This window comes from Panthera leo, chromosome C1, assembly GCF_018350215.1.
Source record: "Panthera leo isolate Ple1 chromosome C1, P.leo_Ple1_pat1.1, whole genome shotgun sequence".
Classification (NCBI taxonomy): domain Eukaryota; kingdom Metazoa; phylum Chordata; class Mammalia; order Carnivora; family Felidae; genus Panthera; species Panthera leo.
In genome coordinates, this window is record NC_056686.1 from 116,359,533 (window position 1) to 116,379,904 (window position 20,372).

At 48.6% G+C, this 20,372-nt stretch overlaps 1 protein-coding gene across 1 annotated transcript in view; it reads left to right on the forward strand.

Moving 5' to 3' along the window:
- The window catches only part of TFCP2L1 (transcription factor CP2 like 1), a 56,870-nt gene that overhangs the window by 15,446 nt on the left and 21,052 nt on the right, over window positions 1–20,372 (forward strand). The window contains exons 3-6 of the mRNA XM_042954173.1: window positions 16,501–16,577; window positions 17,110–17,215; window positions 17,900–18,006; window positions 19,250–19,402. Of these exons, the coding sequence (XP_042810107.1) occupies window positions 16,501–16,577; window positions 17,110–17,215; window positions 17,900–18,006; window positions 19,250–19,402 (443 nt within the window). The remainder of the gene's footprint in view (window positions 1–16,500; window positions 16,578–17,109; window positions 17,216–17,899; window positions 18,007–19,249; window positions 19,403–20,372) is intronic.

Genomic DNA, 20,372 nt, shown 5'->3' on the forward strand with positions numbered 1-20,372 from the left:
GCGTCTATTTATGTCTTTTGCCCACTTCTTCACTGGATTATTTGTTTTTTGGGTGTTGAGTTTGATAAGCTCTTTGTAGATTTTGGATATTAACCCTTTACCTGATACGTCGTTTGCAAATATCTTCTCCCATTCTGTCGGTTGCCTTTTAGTTTTGCTGATTGTTTCCTTCTCTGTGCAGAAGCTTTTTATTTTTGATAAGGTCCCAATAGTTCATTTTTGCTTTTGTTTCTCTTGCCTCCAGAGATGTGTTGAGTAAGAAGTTGCTGCGGCCAACATCAAAGAAGTTTTGCCTGCTTTCTCCTAGGGATTTTGATGGCTTCCTGTCTTACATTTGGGTCTTTCATCCCCCCTTTTTTTTTTTTTAATTTTTTTTAATGTTTATTTTTTGAGAGAGAGATAGAGCACAAGCAGGGGAGGGGCAGAGAGAGAGGGAGACACAGAATCTGAAGCAGGCTCCAGGCTCTGAGCTGTCAGCACAGAGCCTGACGTGGGGCTCGAACCCACAAACTGTGAGATCATGACCTGAGCCGAAGTCTGGCGCTTAACCACTGAGTCACCCAGGCGCCCCGGTCTTTCATCCGTTTTGAGTTTATTTTTGTGTATGGTGTAAGAAAGTGGTTCGGGTTCATTCTTCTGCATGTCTCTGTCCAGTTTTCCCAGCACCACTTGCTGAAGAGACTGTCTTTATTCCATTGGATATCCTTTCCTGCTTTGTCAAAGATTAGTTGGCCATACGTTTGTGGGTGCAGTCAGTCACTTTATTCTTTTACCTGCCCTCTTGAGCATCTTTGTGGGCAAGAAGCTTTTTAGGCTCTCCCGAAGCTGACCATTTTTTTCAAAACCAATCACTATTTCTGTCAGTATTCAGCATTCTTCTGGGATATTTTTAAGGTGTCTTTGGCCTCAGTCACTTGGGACCAGAAGGGTTTTGATGCCTCTGCCAGCGACCATACCATGTCTGTCCTCGCAGACGAGCCATCGTTACTCCATAGAATGAAATTTTAGGGGACTCGCTTTTCTGTTCTCTCTCGAGGAGGTCTCCCATACCCCCGGTGAAAAGGTGGACTCGTTCGTATCTTTGTTGTGTGCTGCCAAGCACAGAGTTTGCAATGCCAGAGGACTGGCACCCCGTTGCAGGAGGCTCTGGGGGCTTCTGTAATGCATCCAGTCCACTCACTGCCTTGACGTATTCTTTAACTTGGGCAGAAAGTCTTTTGTTTTCCTGCAAAATACCTTGGCTTTTTACTGTAAAAGCAATCAAACCAGCATGTACCCAAATTCCCGGGGAAACCTCAAACAGACTTGATCCTAGTGCCCATAATTCAGACAGCCTCAGCAGAGCACTGTGCAGCTGTCACATGGTCAGCAGCAGTGACATTTATGTGGTCATCAGCAGGCTCTCCCTGGCACCAAAGGGCACTGCTGCCGGCCAGGGCCCTGAATGTCTTACCCCTAAACCATACAAGCAGTAGGCAACCGGGACAGACCATCAGGCTGAGGGGACAGGGTACCCAGAATGAATAAACTCTGGTCACTGCACAGGTGGACAAAAGTTTATAATTTGTATGGTATGTCATACTTAAGTGCTGGGTGTATCACTGGGTCTCAATAAACGTTAATTCCCTTCTGTTAAGTTTGGCTGTTTTCCACAGCTGTTTGGAAGGGAGGAGAGCAGGAAGGGAGGTCAGGGTAGGACCAGCTTAATCTGGTCTCTGGATGGATTGATTGATTGATTTATATTTATATTTTGTTTTTTTAGATGTTTATTTTTGAGACAGAGTGTGCGTGTGGGTGTGTGTGTGTGTGTGTGTGTGTGTGTGTGTGGGAGGGGCAGAGAGAGAGAGAGAGAGAGAGAGAGAGAAGGAGACAGGGACAGAGGATCCGAAGTGGGTTCTGAGCTGTCAGCACAGAGCCTGACGCAGGGCTCAAAATCACGAGCCTTGAGGTTATGCCCTGAGCCAAAGTCAAGACGCTCAACCAGCTAAGCCACCCAGGTGCCCCTGCTCTCTGTTTTTAAATGGTTTTATTGGGATGCAGTTCACATACCATATAATCCACCTACTTAAAGTACACAATCCATGTTTCTTAATATATTCAACTAAATGGATCATACCACCACCACTATTAATCTTAGAATGCTTTTGTCCCTCTTAAACTCTGCACCTGTTAGCAAGCAGACCGTCTCCATTTTCTCCTTCCTCCCCACCTCCAGCCATAGGCAGCCACTATCTACTTTCTATCTAAAAATTTGCCTGTTCTGCATACTTTCTGTTTAAAGCATTATACAAATGGTGGTCTTCTGTGACTGACTTCCTTCTCTTAGCATAATGTTTTGTTTTGTTTTGTAAAGATTTTATTTTTGAGTCCTCTCTCCACCCAGTGTGGGGCTGCAATTCACAACCCCAAGATCAGGGCTCGCATGTTCATACCAGGCGCCCCTGGTATGTTTTCACGGGCCATCCGTGTTGTAGCATGGATCGGAACTTCATTCTTTTTCATTGCCATGTAACACTGGTGTGTGGGTGGGCCTTATTTTATTTGTCCATTCTTTCGTTAATAGACGTTTGGGTTGTTTCCACTTCTTGGCATATTATGAATATGCTGCTATGAATATTCATGTACAAGTGTTCGCGTGGACCTGTATTTTCATTTCTCTTATGAATGTATCTAGGGGCAGAATATCTGGGTCATATGGGGACTCCATTTAAATATTTGAGGAACTGCTAGACTGTTTTCCAAAGCAGCTGCCCCATGTGCTAGCAGCATACAGGAGGATTCTAGTTTCTTCACCTCCAGCACTGGTTATTGTCCATCTCTGTGATGGTGTAAGGATAGGATGGCTCTTCTGGTGGCCACGGTGGCTGTCTGCTGCCATGTCCCCTGGCATGGAGCAGGGGACCTCAAGGCATGGCCACAGCCTGGCCGCAGAAGCAAACTGAAGCCAGAGGCTCGAACGCCATGAGAATTCTCCGCCTTTCTTGTCTGTTCCTCTCTGGGGATCTGCTTTATACTCTTTCTGCCTACCAGCTTCCCGGCTTCTGTGGCCAGAGGGCAGACAGTAAGGCCCACCAAAAGCTCCTGAGAAAATAGGCCCTCAGCCCAGCCATCCAGAGGGGCTGGTGTTCTCATTCCCTGCCTGTGGTTTGGCATTCCCAGGGCGGGAACCATTGGCCAGGCCAGGTCGCATGCTCACCTGCCAGGATGTGGCCAAGAGCCGGACCCTCTGTAAGCATGGCTGCTCCCACCCTCTCCCTTTCTCCACCCTCAAGCAGTTCCTTGACATGGTCCCTAGGTGCTTGCTCTTCTGGAAGGCCTGACGGTGAGGGGAAAGCACAGACGGGGACTACAAAGTCCTTCAGCTTGCCAGAGGCTGAGAGAGAAAGTGGGGCTGCCCCAGGGCCAGAATGTTGGGGGTTGGGATAGGAGTGACCAGGAACTCTGGCTCCTACCTCCAAAATCTTGGCCAGTAAAGGGCATGTGGACACGTCAGCCCAGGATATGGTGCAGGGCAGGTCTCGGAGGGGAGGGGACCGAGTGAGTCACAGCTCTGACCTGATCTTTGAGATTTGGTTTTCTACTCTTTACTGTTCTTTGTCCTAGTAGTTTACCATTCGTACCCCTGCCACCTGAGCAGGAGGGGACCTATCTCTCCACACCCATATCTGGACTCTATGTTTTCAGCCTTTTAAACCTTTCTAAAATGCATATAGAAAATAAGCTCCTTATTTTAATTGGCATTCACCTAATTTCTCATAACTGTTACGAGTGTAATTGAACATCTTTTTATATGCTTACGTTTCTTTTACAAAAGACTGGCGGTTTATATCCCTTGCTCATTTTTCTGTTGCCATTTTGCTTGTTGCTCTGCAAGAACCGTCGTGTTAAGTTGAACCATAAGCAGTTACCACTTACTTTAGCTTACCATTAAATTCACCAGTTAAATTGAAATGGGTTGACAATCTGTAGTTACTTATTGTTCATTTTAATAGAGTAAAGATTCAGTGTAGCACTGTGGCTGGACGCCAGTTCAACATACAAAAATCAGTGAATTTCCTATGAACCAGCAATAAACACACAGGAGACAAAATAGGAAGAAGATAGGCCAATTCCTAGCTTATGAGCATGACCATTCCTGGGTCCCCTCGAGGTCTGCTGTCCACAGTTGTAGGTGGAACTTGGGAATCCAGAGCATTTTGGGAGGGAGAAGAGAATAATTTTAGATTTAAGGAAAAGTGTCCGAGGGGATGAAGAGATACAAAGTGTCAAAAATTGTACCGATATTCTATACAGCTTCCCATAATGTTAACATCACATGTACACATGGTACAGTGGGGCACCTGGCTGGCTCAGTCAGTGAAGCATGCGACTTTTGCTCTCGGGGTCGTGAGTTTGAGCCCCACAGCGGGTGTAGAAATTATAAATAAATAAACTTTAAAAAAATAAAGAACCTCATAAGCTTTCTATAGTTTTCAGTGGAAAAAAAAAAATAAAGAACCACGGCACAGTGATTGAAACCAGGTACTTCCTTTGGTGCGATGCTCTACATCTCTACTCATCTTGCATTTTACCACTGCCTCTGTTGCTGACCTTTTCTGCTCCAGGATCCAATCCAGGATCCCACATGGCATTTTGTTGTCTGGTTTTCTTAGTCCCCTGCAACTGGTGATAGTCCCTCAGTCTTCTCTTGTCTTCCATGACCTTCAGACTTAAAGAGTGCTTACTAGTTAGTTATTTGGTAGAATGCGCTCAATTTTGGTTTGTCTGATGTTTTTATTTTTTTTATTTTTTTTTTAATGTTTATTTTTGAGAGAGAGACAGAGTGTGAGTAGGGGAGAGTGAAGGCAGAGAGGCAGAGTGGGGGGGTGGGAGTGGGGCACAGAATCTGAAGCAGGTTCCAGGCTCTGAGCTGTCAGCACAGAGCCCGATGTGGGCCTTGAACCCACGAACTGCGAGATCATGACCTGAGCCGAAGTCAGATGCTTAACTGACTGAGCCCCCCAGGCGCCCCTTGTTTGATGTTTTTAAATAATGAGATTGAGGTTTTGTTTTTTGGCAAGAATGCCACAGAAGTGACATTGTGCCCAGGCTAGTGTATCCTGTTAGGGGTTCATGATGCTGATTTGTCTCATTGCTGGTAGTGCTGGCCTTGATAAGTTAGTACGTCGGCCAGGTTCCTCAGCTGTGAAGTTGGTATTTTCCCCTTTGTAATTAATAGATACCTTGGGGTGGAGGAGATGGTTGGAGACTATGCTGATACCTTGATTGTCCTCAAACTTACGCCCACTCTTAGTTGATCCTTTGGTTGATCGTTTTTGCACCAATTTCTACTGCAGCATTTGCTTTGTGGTGATTTTCTTTATTTCTGTTTCTACATTTAGTAATTGGAATGCTACTGTCAGAAGGAGCTTTTTCTTCTCGACCGTTAATTTATGCACTCACTGATCTATTGCATGAGTACGGACCTGTGGATGTTTATTTTACTCTCTGGGTTAAAATTCAGCATTATTGTTTCTGAGCTCTTGTCCAATTTGTGCCGGTTGTGGCTAGTGGGGGCTCCTTCCGATGGGCCTCCGTGACACTTGGACACGCCTCTCTCCTTTTTCTGAGCCTGCTCTCACTTTTGGTGCTACAAGATGAGCCTCTTGCATTTTGCCTGCTCTGGCCCTGGAAACAGCCCCTTCTCTAAAGAGTTTCTAGGACACGGACACCTTTACTCTGTACGTACGCACACATACTTCCTGTGTGTGTGTTCGGGATCCATTGTGTGCCGGGCATGATGCCTAGTCCCTGACACGAGTGGCTGTGAGGAGGTTAAGTGCCCTGTCCAAGGTCACACAGGTGACAGGCCATCACGATCAGGACCTGGGTGTGTTGATGGCAAAGCCTTTTCGCAGAAGCCTGCCTCGTGTCGACACATTGGCATGGTAGTGCCCACGTGCAGGTGACGAGACAAACTCCTGTGCGGGACACGGTGTGTGGGTGTTAATGCTTCCTCCACCTGCTCTTGCTACCCGACGGCTGGCGGTCAGCCCTCCCTTCTCAGAGGTAATGACGGCCTCCATTATGTTTTATATGCTATTAATTACCCAAAGCAGTAACTGTTGGAAAGTAAACAACCTTTAAATCTTGGCCGGCCCGGGCAATTGCCTCCTGTTCTTGGGAACACTGTGATCTGGGCAGGAGGCCCTGCACCGGGTTCCGCTCACTGGGCACAGCCGCTCCTGAGGGAGCGCCTGGTGGGCACGGCCTGGGGGAGGCCAGCAGGGCTGGGCCTGCTCTGGGCAGCAGGGGTGTCCCCCACCTGCCCTCCCCCCCCCCCCGACGGTGGCAGAGACACTCAGGTAGCCCTGGTGGGGTCGCCCCAGGGCGTGTCCCAGTGTGGCTGCCTCCTGGCTGTGTGACCTTGGGTGGCCGGGTCACGCGGTGCGCAGAGCTCTTGTGAGGGCTGCAGGAGTCCGTCTGTGCAGCACTGAGTGCAGTGGTCAGTGCATGAGTCGGGCTCAGTACCTGAGCGCATTTCACGCCCTTTCGCAAATGCTAATCGTGACTGGTACTGGTTGAACACTTACTGCATGCCAGGCTGCAAGTACGTTACCTCATTCAGTCTCCCAACCACTCTGCAAAGCACATTTTGCAGATGAGGAGGGGAAGATTCAGAGAAAGTCATGAACTTGCCAGGATATGGGAAGGTCTAGGCTCAACGCCAGTGCATCTGACCTGACCCCGGCTGCCCTCCCCGTTCTTGTCTTGGGCCAGGCCACAGGCTGCTGAGACTTTGCCATTCACTTGCAACGTCACCTTGGGTACATCAGTATCTCTCTGGGCCTTGGTATCCTCCCCTCTGAAATGGGCACAGTCATAATGCACTGTGGGTTGTCAGGGTGGGCTCTCAGAGAGACGCTGGGCACTCCCTGTGTCTGCCCTTGTGTGCACGTGTTTGGTGTTCTGTTTATTGGATGAAGTCTGTTTTCCCCAAATGCCCATCTGTCTGGTTGGGTTTTGGGTACTGGCCTGGCACTGGGAAAAAGAATACCAATCATTGTTGGGCATCTGTTACATGCCTGGGACAGTATGAGACACTCCCTACTGTTTGTTTCATGTTTTTCAAATTCACATGTAATATATTTCTAGTTTTCAACAGCGTTAATGCTGAAGATGTATATAATTTAAGAGGGAAAGGTCCTTTTCTGTCAACTGTTAGATACGTATATTAGACTCAGAAATATAAGGGGGCATGTATAACAGTTAAAAATAAAAGTACAGTTACATCGTGAACATGTTATTCAGCAACTTTTTTGATGGGGTATTTGCATCATAGACTGTGTGTATCCACAGTATTGATGGGTATTGTCAAAATACCCAATAGGCTGTGATATTATCTGTCCCACCTCTAGTGTGTTTGAGAGTCCACGCCCATATTTTGTCCTTTGGGGATGCTAGCAGTCGGTTAAATTTTTGCCAGTCTGATAGATGAAACTCGCATTGCATCATTGCCATTTGGCATTTCTTTGACCATCAGGGAGGCTGGGCATCTGTTCATGTTCTTCTTGGTGTGACTGACTAGTTCCAGCTCTGTTAATTGCTTTAAGGAATTAAAAAAAAATTTTTTTTTAATCTTTATTTTTGAGAGAGAGAGAGACAGAGACAGAGTGTGAGCAGGGGAGGGGCAGAGAGAGAGGGAGGCACAGAATACGAAGCAGGCTCCAGGCTCTGAGCTGTCAGCACAGAGCCCGATGTGGGGCTCGAACTCAGACACCATGAGATCATGACCTGAGCCAAAGTCATAGGCTTAGCCGAATGAGCCACCCAGGCACCCCTGCTTTAGTAAGGGAACTTAATATCAAATTCTGCCACCATTAATTCTGAGCCTGTCACATGCCACTATTGTACAAGAGGGTGGAATGTGAATGTGTGTGTGTGTGTGCGCGCGCACGCGCAACTCTGGTTCAGGTAAACCAGTAGCTGGCCTGTCCTCAAGAGCTTCCGGTCTAGCTGAGGACCTCCAACTTAGGCATTGTGCAAGAAAGCCACGGGGCAAAGCTGCGAAGCATCAAAAGAAGTTGGGAGGGAGGGAGAGGGAGAGGTCAGCAGAAAGAGTGAACATTATATAAAAACTCGAATGTCAATGTCTATAAATAAAGTTTTATTGGACCACAGCCACACCCATTCACTCATGTGTTGTGTATGGCTGCTTCCTTGTTCCAGTGGCAGAGTCGAGTAGTTGTGACAGATAACCTTATGGGCCACAAGGCTGAACATAGTTACTATCTGGCCCTTTAGGGAGAAAGTTGGCTGATGCCTGGGCTAGAAGGTGTTAGATATTACGGGCTGTGAGGGACGAGGGAATGAAGGTCTGTTGAGCACTTGTCTGGAGTGGGTGCAGTGTAAAGTGCCCGATGTATATTTTCCTTGGAAGAGAGGTTGCTTTTGTATCCCATGTAGTCCTTGCCCTTCTTCTTCCATTTCTGGTAGTGCTCCTGCAGGGTGGAGGTGAGCAAGGGCAAAGGGGCAGGGCGGAGGGTGGACATAGTCTTAAGGGTGGGGGAGAAGGAGGGTTCTACACCCCTTGGAATGGCGTCTGGGCCCACTGGGCAGGGTCCTAACCATTCTTGGGGAGGGTGGCCCAGTTCCCTACTGAGCCTCAGCTGGGGGCCCCCCCGCTGCTTCCTGGGAGCTAAAGCTGGAGTGCCAAGGTGCTAGGGGTCACCAGGGCTCTGCTGGTTAAGGTGGGGAGGTGGATGTGAAGACTGTGACCGCCCCTCCTCCAGCTCAGGCCATTCCTGGCCTGGTGGCCACCTGCTGACGGCTAGTTTACATCACCAAGTGCCAACCCTGGGGCTCCTTCCCTTTTAGCCTTTAGAAGACCTTTAACTGCTCCAAAGTAGAGGGTGGGGGCTGGGGATGGTAGAGGGCATTGCCCTGAAGACTTTGGGGGAGGAAGGGCCACCATCCCCTGGTAGGGCCCTGGTACATCTGCCTGTGTTCTCACTACAGGGGGGGCGGGGGGTTGAGATCCAGCCAGAGACCTATGTGCCGCTCTCCATTAGGGGCGCCTTCAATCCGCCAACAGCCTTCTGCCCCTTAAATACCGGTGTCGTCCACATTTTCGAGACCTGGAAACTGAGACTCACAAACGGAGTGATTTACCCATTAGTGAGTGGTGGGTCCGCCTATGACCCCAGGCTCCAGACACGTTCCCAAAGTAGTTTTGGGAGCTTGCAGAAGAACACTGGCAGATGCTTATCTCTGTAATTTTTCAGTTACTGTTTGTTTCCGGTATGTGATTATGATTGTTCTGTATGCAGCTCTGACACACTTTTCGAAACTAAGTTTAAAAAGTGAGTTGATTAAATAAATAGCATCCTCACTTACAGGCAGTTTATTTCAGTGGCAGAATTGTGGGGTAAATGAGGGTGGTGAATGCTGTCCCCGCTAGCATCTTGGTACGCCCTGCATCCAGCGTGTCACTGGGCACGGAGCGGGTGGCCGTGGGGGATGCAAGGGTGACTGCTGAGTAACGGAGCCCAAGGGACCCTCCCTGTGAGGTGGGGGTGGGGAGTCAGAACACACATGACCGAAATGCAGTGCAGATGACAGCTGGCTCCCAAGTGTCCTGCCTCCACCCCGTTGTTGTGTGTGTGTTTTAATTTCAGATCGATTGAGGACTACAGAGAAGAAGAGAACACATACTCGTGTGCCCAACACAGTTTGCAACCTTGCCAAATTTGCTCCTGATTGTCCCTCTTTCTAATGCTGTTGCCTTTCTTCCCTCCTCAGAAGCAAAACCACTTGTGAAATTGGCGTTAGTTTGAAATGTTGGTGTTGGTTTGAATGTCCACGCAGATTCTTAATTTTTTTACTGCCTTGCGTAGTTAGCTATCAAATTAATGGCATCATTTTTTGTGTCTTTTTTTTGTTAAAAAATTTTTTTAATGTTTATTTTTGAGAGGGAGGGAGACAGAACATGAACATGAACAGAGAACATGAACATGAGAGGGGCAGAGAGAGGGGGAGACACAGAATCCAAAGCAGGCTCCAGCCTCTGAGCTGTCAGCACAGAGCCTGACGCAGGGCTCGAACTTACAAACTGGGAGATCAGACCTGAGCTGAAGTCGGACCCCTAAGCAACTGAGCCACCCAGGTGCCCCATCACTTTCTGTGTCTTTAAACTTAATATTAAGTAGTTTCTTATGTGTCACCAGATACCTTTTTTAAAAAACTTGTTTATTTTTAAGTAATCTCTACACCCAACGTGGGGCTTGAATTTACAACCCCGAGAGTAAGAGTTGCATGCTCTACCCGCTAAACCAGCCAGGTGCCCTTACCATATACCTTTTTTGCTTACAATTATGACTCTGAGATTTCTCCATGTTGGTGTGTGTCACTAGAGTGCTCATTTTAAGTGCTGTGTGCACTTCCATTCTAAGTCAAATAATAGAATCAACGTATCTCTTTTCGTGGTGCTGGATAGATAGGTTGTTGACAGTTTCTCCCCGTAATGAGCGATGCCACAGTGAGCAAGTTTTGTCTGTCTCCTGATGTACATGAAGAGCTTCCTTAGGATATGCTTTTAGAATTGGATTTGCCTGACTGAAGGGTTTGTACATCTTTCATGAAACCTTGTTGCCAGACCCTTCTCCAAAATGGTTGTATCAGTGTAATGCTTCCATCAGCAATGCCCAAGAGTACCCATTCTCTACCTTGTAATCGGCACTTGATATCATCCGACTGTAATTTTTGCCCCTCCGATGGATGGAAGATGGTATCTTACCTTACTTTGCGTCACCCTGCACACTTGTAGAGACCAGCATCTTTTCATGTGCATGTTGATCATTTTCTCTTGCCGGAGAGTGATCATTATGACCCAGTTTTCCAGGTCAATCCCCACTTGTAGAGACCGTGTAATTATTAACAGCACCCTTGGCGTTTTCAAAAGTGTCTGGGTATAAATGTTATCATGGTTTTCCTATATAATATAAAGGGCATCTTTTTTCCTTTGTGTATTTGTGTCTACTTTAAAAAAGATCCTTTCCTACCTCATGGTCATAAAATAATCTCATATGTTTTTCTAGAAACGTTAGGTTTTGCTCTTATTTTGGTTTTCATTAACTTAGAATTATTATATACGGTATGAGGTAGCCATGTATTTTTTCCATATGCATAACCACACTCTTAAAAAGTCTGTGTCTTTTCTCACTGTCATAGATCACGTTTCCAAGTGTCTACAAGTCTATTTCTGGCTTTTTTATTCTTTTAGTCTGTTTGTTTCCATGCCAAATTACATGATTTTAGTGATTATAACCTTATATCTTCAGAGTATTTTATTTTATTATTATTTTTTATTTTATTTTTTAAATTTTATTTATTAATTTTTTTTAACGTTTATTCATTTTTGACAGACAGCGTGAGCAGGGGAGGGACAGAGAGAGAGACACAGAATCCGAAGCAGGCTCCAGGCTCTGAGCTGTCAGCACAGAGCCCGATGCGGGGCTCAAATCCACAAACTGTGAGATCATGACCTGAGCCAAAGTTGGATGCCCAACTGACTGAGCCACCCAGGCACCCCCCCCTTTTTTTTTTTTTTTTTTTGGAGAGAGAGAGAGAGCAAGCACGAGTGGGGGAGAGGGGCAGAGGGAGAGAGAGAGGATCTTAAGCATGCTCTGCACTCAGAGCAGAGTCTGACACGGGGCTCAATCCCACGACCCTGGGATCATGACCTGAGCTGAAATGGAGTTGGGTGCTCAATCGACTGAGCCACTCAAGTGCCCCCGGAGTTATTTTAAATGGAGCGGTATTTTAAATGGAGTGTTTCAGGGAGACTAGTTTGTCATGAGGAAACAAATATCAGACCTCATGCAACAGTGTGGTCACATGTCCATTAGACTTTGAAGGTGCATCTTGGTTTAGCAGGTGTATAGGATATTAGGGATTTGAGCCTTAAAGGAAGGGGGGGAGGGTTTAGGTGTGTGGGAGAAGGTCATACAATAAGATGAATATAAAGACATTCAGGAGGAAACATAAAGTGGACTCCTTGAATGTTAGAACCAGAAGGGACCTTTGAAGCCACTAGAGACTGTATGCGGTAGTTTGGCTAAGTGATCAGTCTTTGGAGTCTGATAAGCCCAGGTTTGATCTTCACCAAGATTCTTAACGTCTCTGGATCTTAATTTTAATTTCCTCGTCTATAAAATGGGAGCAGTGATGGGTTTTCCTCATAGGACCGTTGGGGGGACCAAATCCAATAATGCACGTGACAGGCTTGGCCATGTCCTGGCATGTAGCCGTACAGAAACTGAATGATAGTTACTTATTATCCTATTTCCTTGATTCTAGGGCCAACTTCTCTTTCTTTTGCCACATTTTACAATTTTGGAATTAGAACAGGCTTTTACCTTCATTTCCTGTAGTGCTTGTTTTTCTTCCCAGGTTGTTTAGAATGTGGGAAACAGAATATTTTATAGACCAGGAATTGGGGCCAACATGCTGTATGCAGAATCCACCCTCCAAGTTGATTTGGTCATCCTAGGAATCCTCTCTCTTGTTGATCCTAGAGAGAAGAAGGAAGGGGAAAAAAAACCCATCTTAACTTGGGATGGGGATATATACCGTGACATGCTGTAGCAAACTGGTACCTCCCAGGAAAGAGAGAATCACGTAGAACTATAGATGTCCCCCACCCAGTGAATGACACCCACCGGGTAGGATGCGGTAGGATCTGGAAACATTTAGTGTCTGCTCCTGGCTGTGCCAATTGTGCCCAAGTCAGGGAACCTATGCCCCCTCCTCTCAGTGGGGCCCACCACCCCAAGCTGCCCGAGTCACAGGCTGTCTGACCTGTGCTGAGATTCAGGTGAGTGAACACCTGAGCAGATGCTGCCACCACGGGAGCACCCAGTGACTGGGAGCTGCCAGTTACTGTCCCCCGAGGCACGCCTCTCCCCTCCTGCCAGCTTGCCTCAGTTTTGCTTGGGATCGCTTTCTCATTCATTCATCCCCTCCGCTCTAGAAATCCTGTGCACTCTTCAAAGTCCATCTTGAATGTCATCTCCTAGTCCAAACCTTTTGTCACCCTTCCCCCCCCCCCGCCCCCCCCCATCACACCCTCATTCTCTGTGAGTATTGCTCAACTTTGGATCTCTGTTGTCTCTTAAGGAGATTTTCCAAATTCTGCCTTATATGACTACTTTTCCTACGTGGTGTGATGTAGCCTGGAAGACTGCTAACCTTCGAGGGCAAGAGTGTGTCTTAGTTTTGCAAACCCTGTGTGTAGTTCTGGCACAGAACGGCATCGCAAAGAGTATGAAATGACATTTAAGCACACACTTGCGGAATATCTACTGTGTGTCAAACAATATAGTAACCAGCGGAACAGATGTACTCTGTGCCCTCATGGAGCCTGCTTCCTTCCCTTGGCTCTCACTCATGCCCTGAAATGATGCTGGCCAAGCAGAGAGGTGCCCCTGTGCTCAGGTCAGTTCAGCTTTCATGACCTCGCTGATTGGTGTGTGAGACCACGGACAGTGGCCTTCTGATGGCGCTGTGTGAGAGCTGGGCTTGGGGAGGTCGGTCTGGCCCCAGCGTTGGCGTCTAGGCAGGCATGGGAGAGAGGTGCCCCGGAGTGTGTGTATATGCAGGAGGAAGGGATAAGGACGGGAGATTGGAGAGGCGGTTGGGGAAGCACGTGGGTCAGACCTCGCAGCAGGTGGAAGAGGCTGTAGCCCCAGACCCAGGGCCCCACTTACTAGCTCTGAGTCCAGATTTCGCTGCCCCTTCTGTTCAGGCTCAAAACGGTCCTGCATGGGGCAGGAGGGGAGCCTCGGTTTGCTTGAGCTGGGGCTGTCCTGCAGAGCCTGGGGTCAGTGCTAATTGGGCCCTGGGGCACCTGTAAACCCATAGTGATGACCGCTTGGGCCTCAGGCCTCATGCCAGAGCTGGCTATGTTTTCCGCTTTCCCTCGGAGAAGGTGGAGGACGCTGGAAAAACCAGTTAGGGTGTGTGAGGCTCCATTTTATGTTGCTGTTAAGGGAGTGTTGGCTCCAGAGCCCGGAAACGTATATTAAAAATCTGGCTCTTTCAGAAAGCTAGAAGCATTGGGTACGTCAGCAAGTGGCATCTCCCGGACTGGTAAGTGGGCAGGACAAGAGTTTGGGGCTTGCGCCTCCCCCCTCTGATGCGAAGGGCACATCGTCCTGAGTGGTAACTGGGGCTTAGTGCATCACTGTGCCCCTTGGTCCCGTCCCAGAGGCTGGTAAAATACCAAGTGGGCATTTCTGTGCTTGGCCGGCCTCGTTTCCAGGCCTGGTGGGAGCCGTGGGAAGGAGCTCCGTGGCACACAGCCCTGTGTCCGTCCTGCTCACTTCCGAGTCCCTGCGATTCACGTGGTGTCGGGCAGTACTTGTTGTAGGCGAATATTTGGAAGCAATGATTTAATCTCATGTTCTTCGCCCATTCTGTTGTTCATTGCAGGGAGGATGAACAACTTTGTGGCTGCTTTAACAAATTACTACAAACATGTTGGCTTAAAACAAAACAACAGAAGTTTATTCTCCCAGAGTTCTGGTGGCTGGAGGTGGGAAATCTGATGGGGCTGTGCTCCTTCCGGGGGCCTTAGGGGACCAGCCAGTCTTTGCACCTTCCGGCTGCTGGGGGCTCCAGGTGTTCCTAGATCTCCAGTCTCTGTGCCTCTGCTGTCACATTGTCTCCTCTCTGTCTCCCGCGTGTGTCTCTTGTAAGGACACTTGTAATTAGATTTAGGGACCTCCGGATAATCTAGGAGTATCTCCTCATCTCAGTATCCTTAATTTAATTGCATCTGCAAAGACTCTTTTTCCAAATACAACATAACATTCACAGGTTGTGGAGATGAGGGTATGGACAGGCCTTTTCTGGGAGGTGGCAGCGTTCAACCCACCCCCAGGGCTCTTAGGGTTTTTCAAATCATGGCGGTTGTAGCTATTTTAAAGCTGCTAGCCGCTGGGTTTGTGCTGTTTGCAGTCAAGTTTTGTGTGTGTGTGTGTGTGTGTGTGTGTGTGTGTGTGTGTGTGTGTGTGTATAAAGAGAGGGAGAGAGGGAGAGGTGGGTTTTAATATAGGTAGATTTCCATTTTCCCCAGTTTTAGTTTCCGAAAGTCCTTCCCTATTGAGTGTTAGCTAAGTATGATTTATGTTCACATCAAACCTTAAGAAACTGGGGGCTCCTGGGTGGCTCCGTCAGTTGAGTGAGCGCCTAACTCTTGATTTCGGCCCAGGTCATGATCTTGCGGTTGTGGGATTGAGCCTCTCTGTTCTGAGCGTGGAGCCTGCTTAAGATTCTCTCCCTCTCTCCCCATTCGTACTCTCTCTAAAAAAAGTAAAATAAAAACCAACCTTAAGAAATTTACTGTTTAGTCCAGTGGTAACTTCTTTTGATATTTGCTGTGAGGTGAATACCTATAAAACCCAGAGAAATCCGAGTCAGGTCTGTAGTTTGGTGAATTGCATGTGCCGTGGTCAGTTTCCTGCTTTTGCTAATGAACCGTATTTACCTGGATGCCACCACTGGGGAAAATGGGGGACAGGCACTCAGGATCCTTCTGTTCTACATTTGTAACTTCTTGTGGGTCTATCCTTATCTTAAAAAAAAAAATCAAACCGCCAATCGGATTTACCAATTCCAATCATCGAATCATTTATTCTCTGTTAATTTGTAAAACATCCTTTATTAGTTGTGAAATATATTAGGGTGTTTTAGAGTTGTGGTTATGCTTATTTACTTTGGGAAAAATTGACATCATTTGATATATGGTCTTCCTGTCAACGAATATGGCACATCCTATTTATTCAGACTGTATATTATTTCCTAATAAAACGTGTATAGTTTCCTTCAGGTTATTCATAGATGCGATTCATAGATTCAAGTTCTCTCTGTTACTGTGGATGAGTCTTTTCTCCACGTATGTTCTTTAACCAGCTTGTGCTGGTTGGAATCCCCACACCCTTTAAATACATGAAATTCTTTTAACTTGGGAAAATGCTTTTCATTCTGCAATTAAAGACAATGTTTAACAGGCTTTTACTCGTTCCTTTAACCTGCTCTCGGGAACGGTATGGTCAGTTATTTACTGTAATGTGGATTTGGGTGAGTGGCTATGTTCTCCATCCAAGTGAATTGGGGGGGGGGGCGTCCTTTATGAAGAAATGTTAAGCTACGTTCCGTAAATTTAATGTTAACTCCATTTTGTTGAATTCTGTTTCTTTGAAAATTGTGGAAGTGCTGTGTCTTGGGGTACACATGGTGTGCTACTTGGGGTGCCCTAGGTGCAACCAGGCTGAGTGGACAAGCTGGGGTGTGCAGTCCAGAGAGTCCATCTAAGTTGGCCACGGACTGACGCCTCTGCTTTGTCGCCTGGGGCCATAAGGCCTGGGTGGCCACTCAGGAGGTCAAGAAGGCCTCTGTCTGGGTGAACCCCAGATTTGAAAGCACTCAGAAATGGAAAATGTATTGTTAACCCCCCTCTAGGTCAGTCTTATGAAATCAGGCTGCTGGAGAATCGGAAGCTGGGAGACTTTCAAGATCTGAACACGAAATATGTCAAGGCAAGGCTGTGGGGCCGCCGTCCCTCCCCAGGGGTTGGTTGGGGTCTGGGAACCTGGGCTTGCCGAGGATGGGGCTCAGGAGTGGCTGGGAGGTTTGGGGAAAGCTCCAGAGTGGGAATGGGTTCCTGTTCCATGGAGCGTGTTGTCTCAGGGGCCAGGGGCAAGCCGGTGGCACTGAGGACCAGAGGGGCCTGGGCTGATCGAACGGGCTCTGGGTTGGGCAGACTCAGGTTGGAGCCAGGCTTTGCCACTTACTGAACTTCCCTGAGCTGTTGTTAGCTCATCTGCACAAAAAGGTATATATGCACGTGAAGCACTTAGTAATCCTGGAAAAAAGGGTCGCCATCATTTTCACTGTGTTATTGGGGTTCTGAGCGGGGAGAAGCACGCAGAGCTTGCGAGCAGGGAAGGGAGGCTCCAGCAGGAGGGGCCTTGGTCTTGAAGGGTAGGAGGTTTGCCCTGGTAGGTGCTTCCTCTTGGGTCCTTGTTGGCCTCACACCTGGCTGTCCCCTCCCGGCCTCCCCTCCTCCAGAGCATTATCCGAGTGGTTTTCCACGACCGCCGGCTGCAGTACACGGAGCACCAGCAGCTGGAAGGATGGCGGTGGAGCAGGCCCGGGGACCGGATCCTGGACATCGGTGAGTCCCTTGGGCTAGGAGGGGCCCAAGGCACTCCAGGCACATTGGGGTTCTTCCTGGATGCTATCGGACTCATGCCTGTGGGGGACACTTCAGTGCGCTATTGCCTTGGGCAGAATGCTGTGGGAGCTGGCACAGGTGACCGTGTCCTCAGGCCTGCCCTCGGGGACTTCCTCTTTCAGTGGCATGAGAAGGCCACTCCGGGGATTGCCCGGAGGCTTTGCAGAGGGTCCTGCCTTAAAGGATTGTGATCTGTGATGGAGGGAAGCTTGGGTATCACGGAGACGGGCAGCAGAAACTGAATTTTGGAGTCTTAGGCACGGATCCCGGGGTCTTTTATCTATAACCCTGGCAGCCATTTGGGTTTTGGAATTTAGAACTTAGAATGACACCAGGGTGCGTAGACCCCCAAGCTGCATGGAATGCCTCCAACAGGCAATCAAGCACACTGATACTTCTGCAGCAGAATAGAATGACTGGTCACACGAAATGGGACAAAGACTAAATAGCTTCGTGGCACTTCAAGTCGGGCTTTCTGCCAAATGGGTCACGCAAAACGTACTTTTCAGAACTTTTGGCATTTCAAATGGTGGTTAAGGCATTTGGACCTGTAATGAGAGTCCTTCCCTAAATACTTGGGAGTGGCTGACACTTGCACTTTTGTGTATGTGTATGTGTGTGCAGATATTCCACTGTCTGTTGGTATCTTGGACCCCAGGGCCAGCCCGACCCAGCTGAACGCTGTTGAGTTTCTGTGGGAGCCTTCGAAGAGAGCCTCTGCATTCATTCAGGTAGGCGGGGGAGTGGTTGTCCTCTGGGGAAGCCAGGAGTCTCGGGGCCCACGTGTAGTTCCTCAGAACAGTCCACCTGCAGGGCCCTGCTGGGCTCCTGTTCTCTTTTGCAGGGACATACCCCGAAGGGGAGGGAGTGCAGGAGTGTTGCCCATGCACAGAGCTAGCTGGTCCCTGGGGCTGGAAAAGGACTTGGCATGTTGTAGAATCCTGGGTGGAGTTTGCTTATCAATATATAAGCTTGCTACAAAATAAGCATGTCTTGGCGTACAGAATATGAAATAAGATTTTTTTCCATGATAGTTTCTAAGATTAAATTATTTAGTGGTCAGGCACCTGGTATGCATTCAGGGGCATGGCAGGGCCGCTGTGCTTCTGGGCTGGCACAGGCTGTCTCACTCACTATATGTCCCTTTCTGAGCCTCTTTGTTTTTCCACCTGTCTTACAAATCGGACAATGAGCATAAAGTCATTACTGTAGTACCTGGTCCATAGTAATTGCTCAGTAAAAGTTATGACTTTTGTTTTAAAACATAATTACAGTATTCTTACTTTATTTAATTTATTTTTTTAAAGTTTATTTATTTGGAGAGAGAGAGAGAGTGTGCATGCATGCAGCAGAGGGGCAGAGAGAGGGAGAGAGGGGGCTCAATCTCATGAACCATGAGATCATGACCTGAGCCGAAACCCAGTTGGTTGCTCAACTGACTGAGCCACCCAGGCACCCCTCTTACTATATTTTAAAGTCACTATTACAATAGTGTTGTATTGCCACAGTAATACATTATTATAGTATTATAGTGTTAAAATAATAAATATACATTGAGTGTGGTAGGTACTTAGCAGAAACACAGAGATGGTTCCAGCCCCCTGGTCATGCTTCTGGCCTGGCCCCAGGAACCTGGACACCAGGGCCACTGGGGGCTTAGCTATGGTCCCACCTGCTCTGCAGTCTGTGGGGTCTGCCTGGGGAGAGAAGTGAGGGTGGGGCTACTGGGGTCTGTGGGCCTGAGCAATGGCAAGGACTTCGCTGGTCAGGCAGGGCCCCCAAGGTCAAGGGACAAAGGTGGGAGGGCGTGTCCTTTATAAAGCGGGACGGAGGGCCATTGGCCTGGGGAGAGCGGGGGGCTGACACAGATCTGTACCTGACTAGGCAGGATGGAAACCTTCATTTGGCCAGGGGCACTTGCGGAGCCCAGGGCCGGTCCCTCTTCTTGCTTCTTGCCCATGTTTCCCCTTCCAGGTACACTGTATCAGCACAGAATTCACCCCGAGGAAGCACGGGGGTGAGAAGGGGGTGCCTTTCCGAGTACAGATTGACACATTTAAGCAGAACGACAATGGGGAATACACAGAGCACTTGCACTCCGCCAGCTGCCAGATCAAGGTGTTCAAGGTAGGACATCCTTGCCACGTTCCGCCCGGGGTCACACGTGCCCACAGGTCCCTGCCTGCGCTGGACAGTGACGCCAGCACGTTGACCTGTGCAGTCGCCCTGGAGGCCCAGCAGGGGGCTTGGCGTCCCTGTAGCCCGGGGCTCCCGCCTGGATTCCTGAAGAGCCCGAGCAGTATGTCTTGGGGTGATGGGCCTGGCCACTGTGGGTGTCCTTCTGCGTGTGGCACCTTCCGTCTCCCATCACCACAGATGGCCGTGCCCAGCTCTACTTTGTAAGAATGTCTGGACTTGAACGTTTTTAGGTTTTTGTTTTCCTCCCATGCACTTTGTAGCTGGCCACAGATTCCGTAGTTCGATTCTCCTTAAACTCAAGCCAGGAGGCCCCTTGCAGGAATCCTGGCCACAGATGTTCTTACCGAGGGCCCGAGGCCATGTCGCTGTCTGCAGTGGCCTCCTGTCAGAGAAAGAAATGTTTTTGGAGGTACCTCCTCCCTTGTCCTTCCTTGCTCACCCCCTGCAGTTGCCCGTTACTACTTTTCATCTCGGTCTGGACCGATACTTCCCAACGATGATTCGTGGCTGGTGACGCACCTGAAGGTCCTGCGTGGCCTGGGGAGATGCAGGGTCACGACGGAGCCTGTGGCACCCCCAGGGGCGAGGGCGGGCTGGCTGTATGGATTGGGACACCTTGGTCAGTTAGCATTGCCGTGGTAGCACCCTTCGCAACCCTGCTTCAGGATCGGGACTCCTTGAAATCAAACCCACTCTATCGGTTGCCTATTGCTGCTGTAACAAATTACCATATGTTTAGGGGCTTAAAGCCACCCACATTCACGATCTCCCAGTGCTGGAGGCCCGAAGTCTGAAAGGGTCTCCTGGGCTCAATTCCTTTCCGGAGGCTCCAAGGGAGGAGAATCCCTTTCCGTACCTTTTCCAGCTTCTAGAGGCCTCTGCCTTCCTCGGCCTGTGA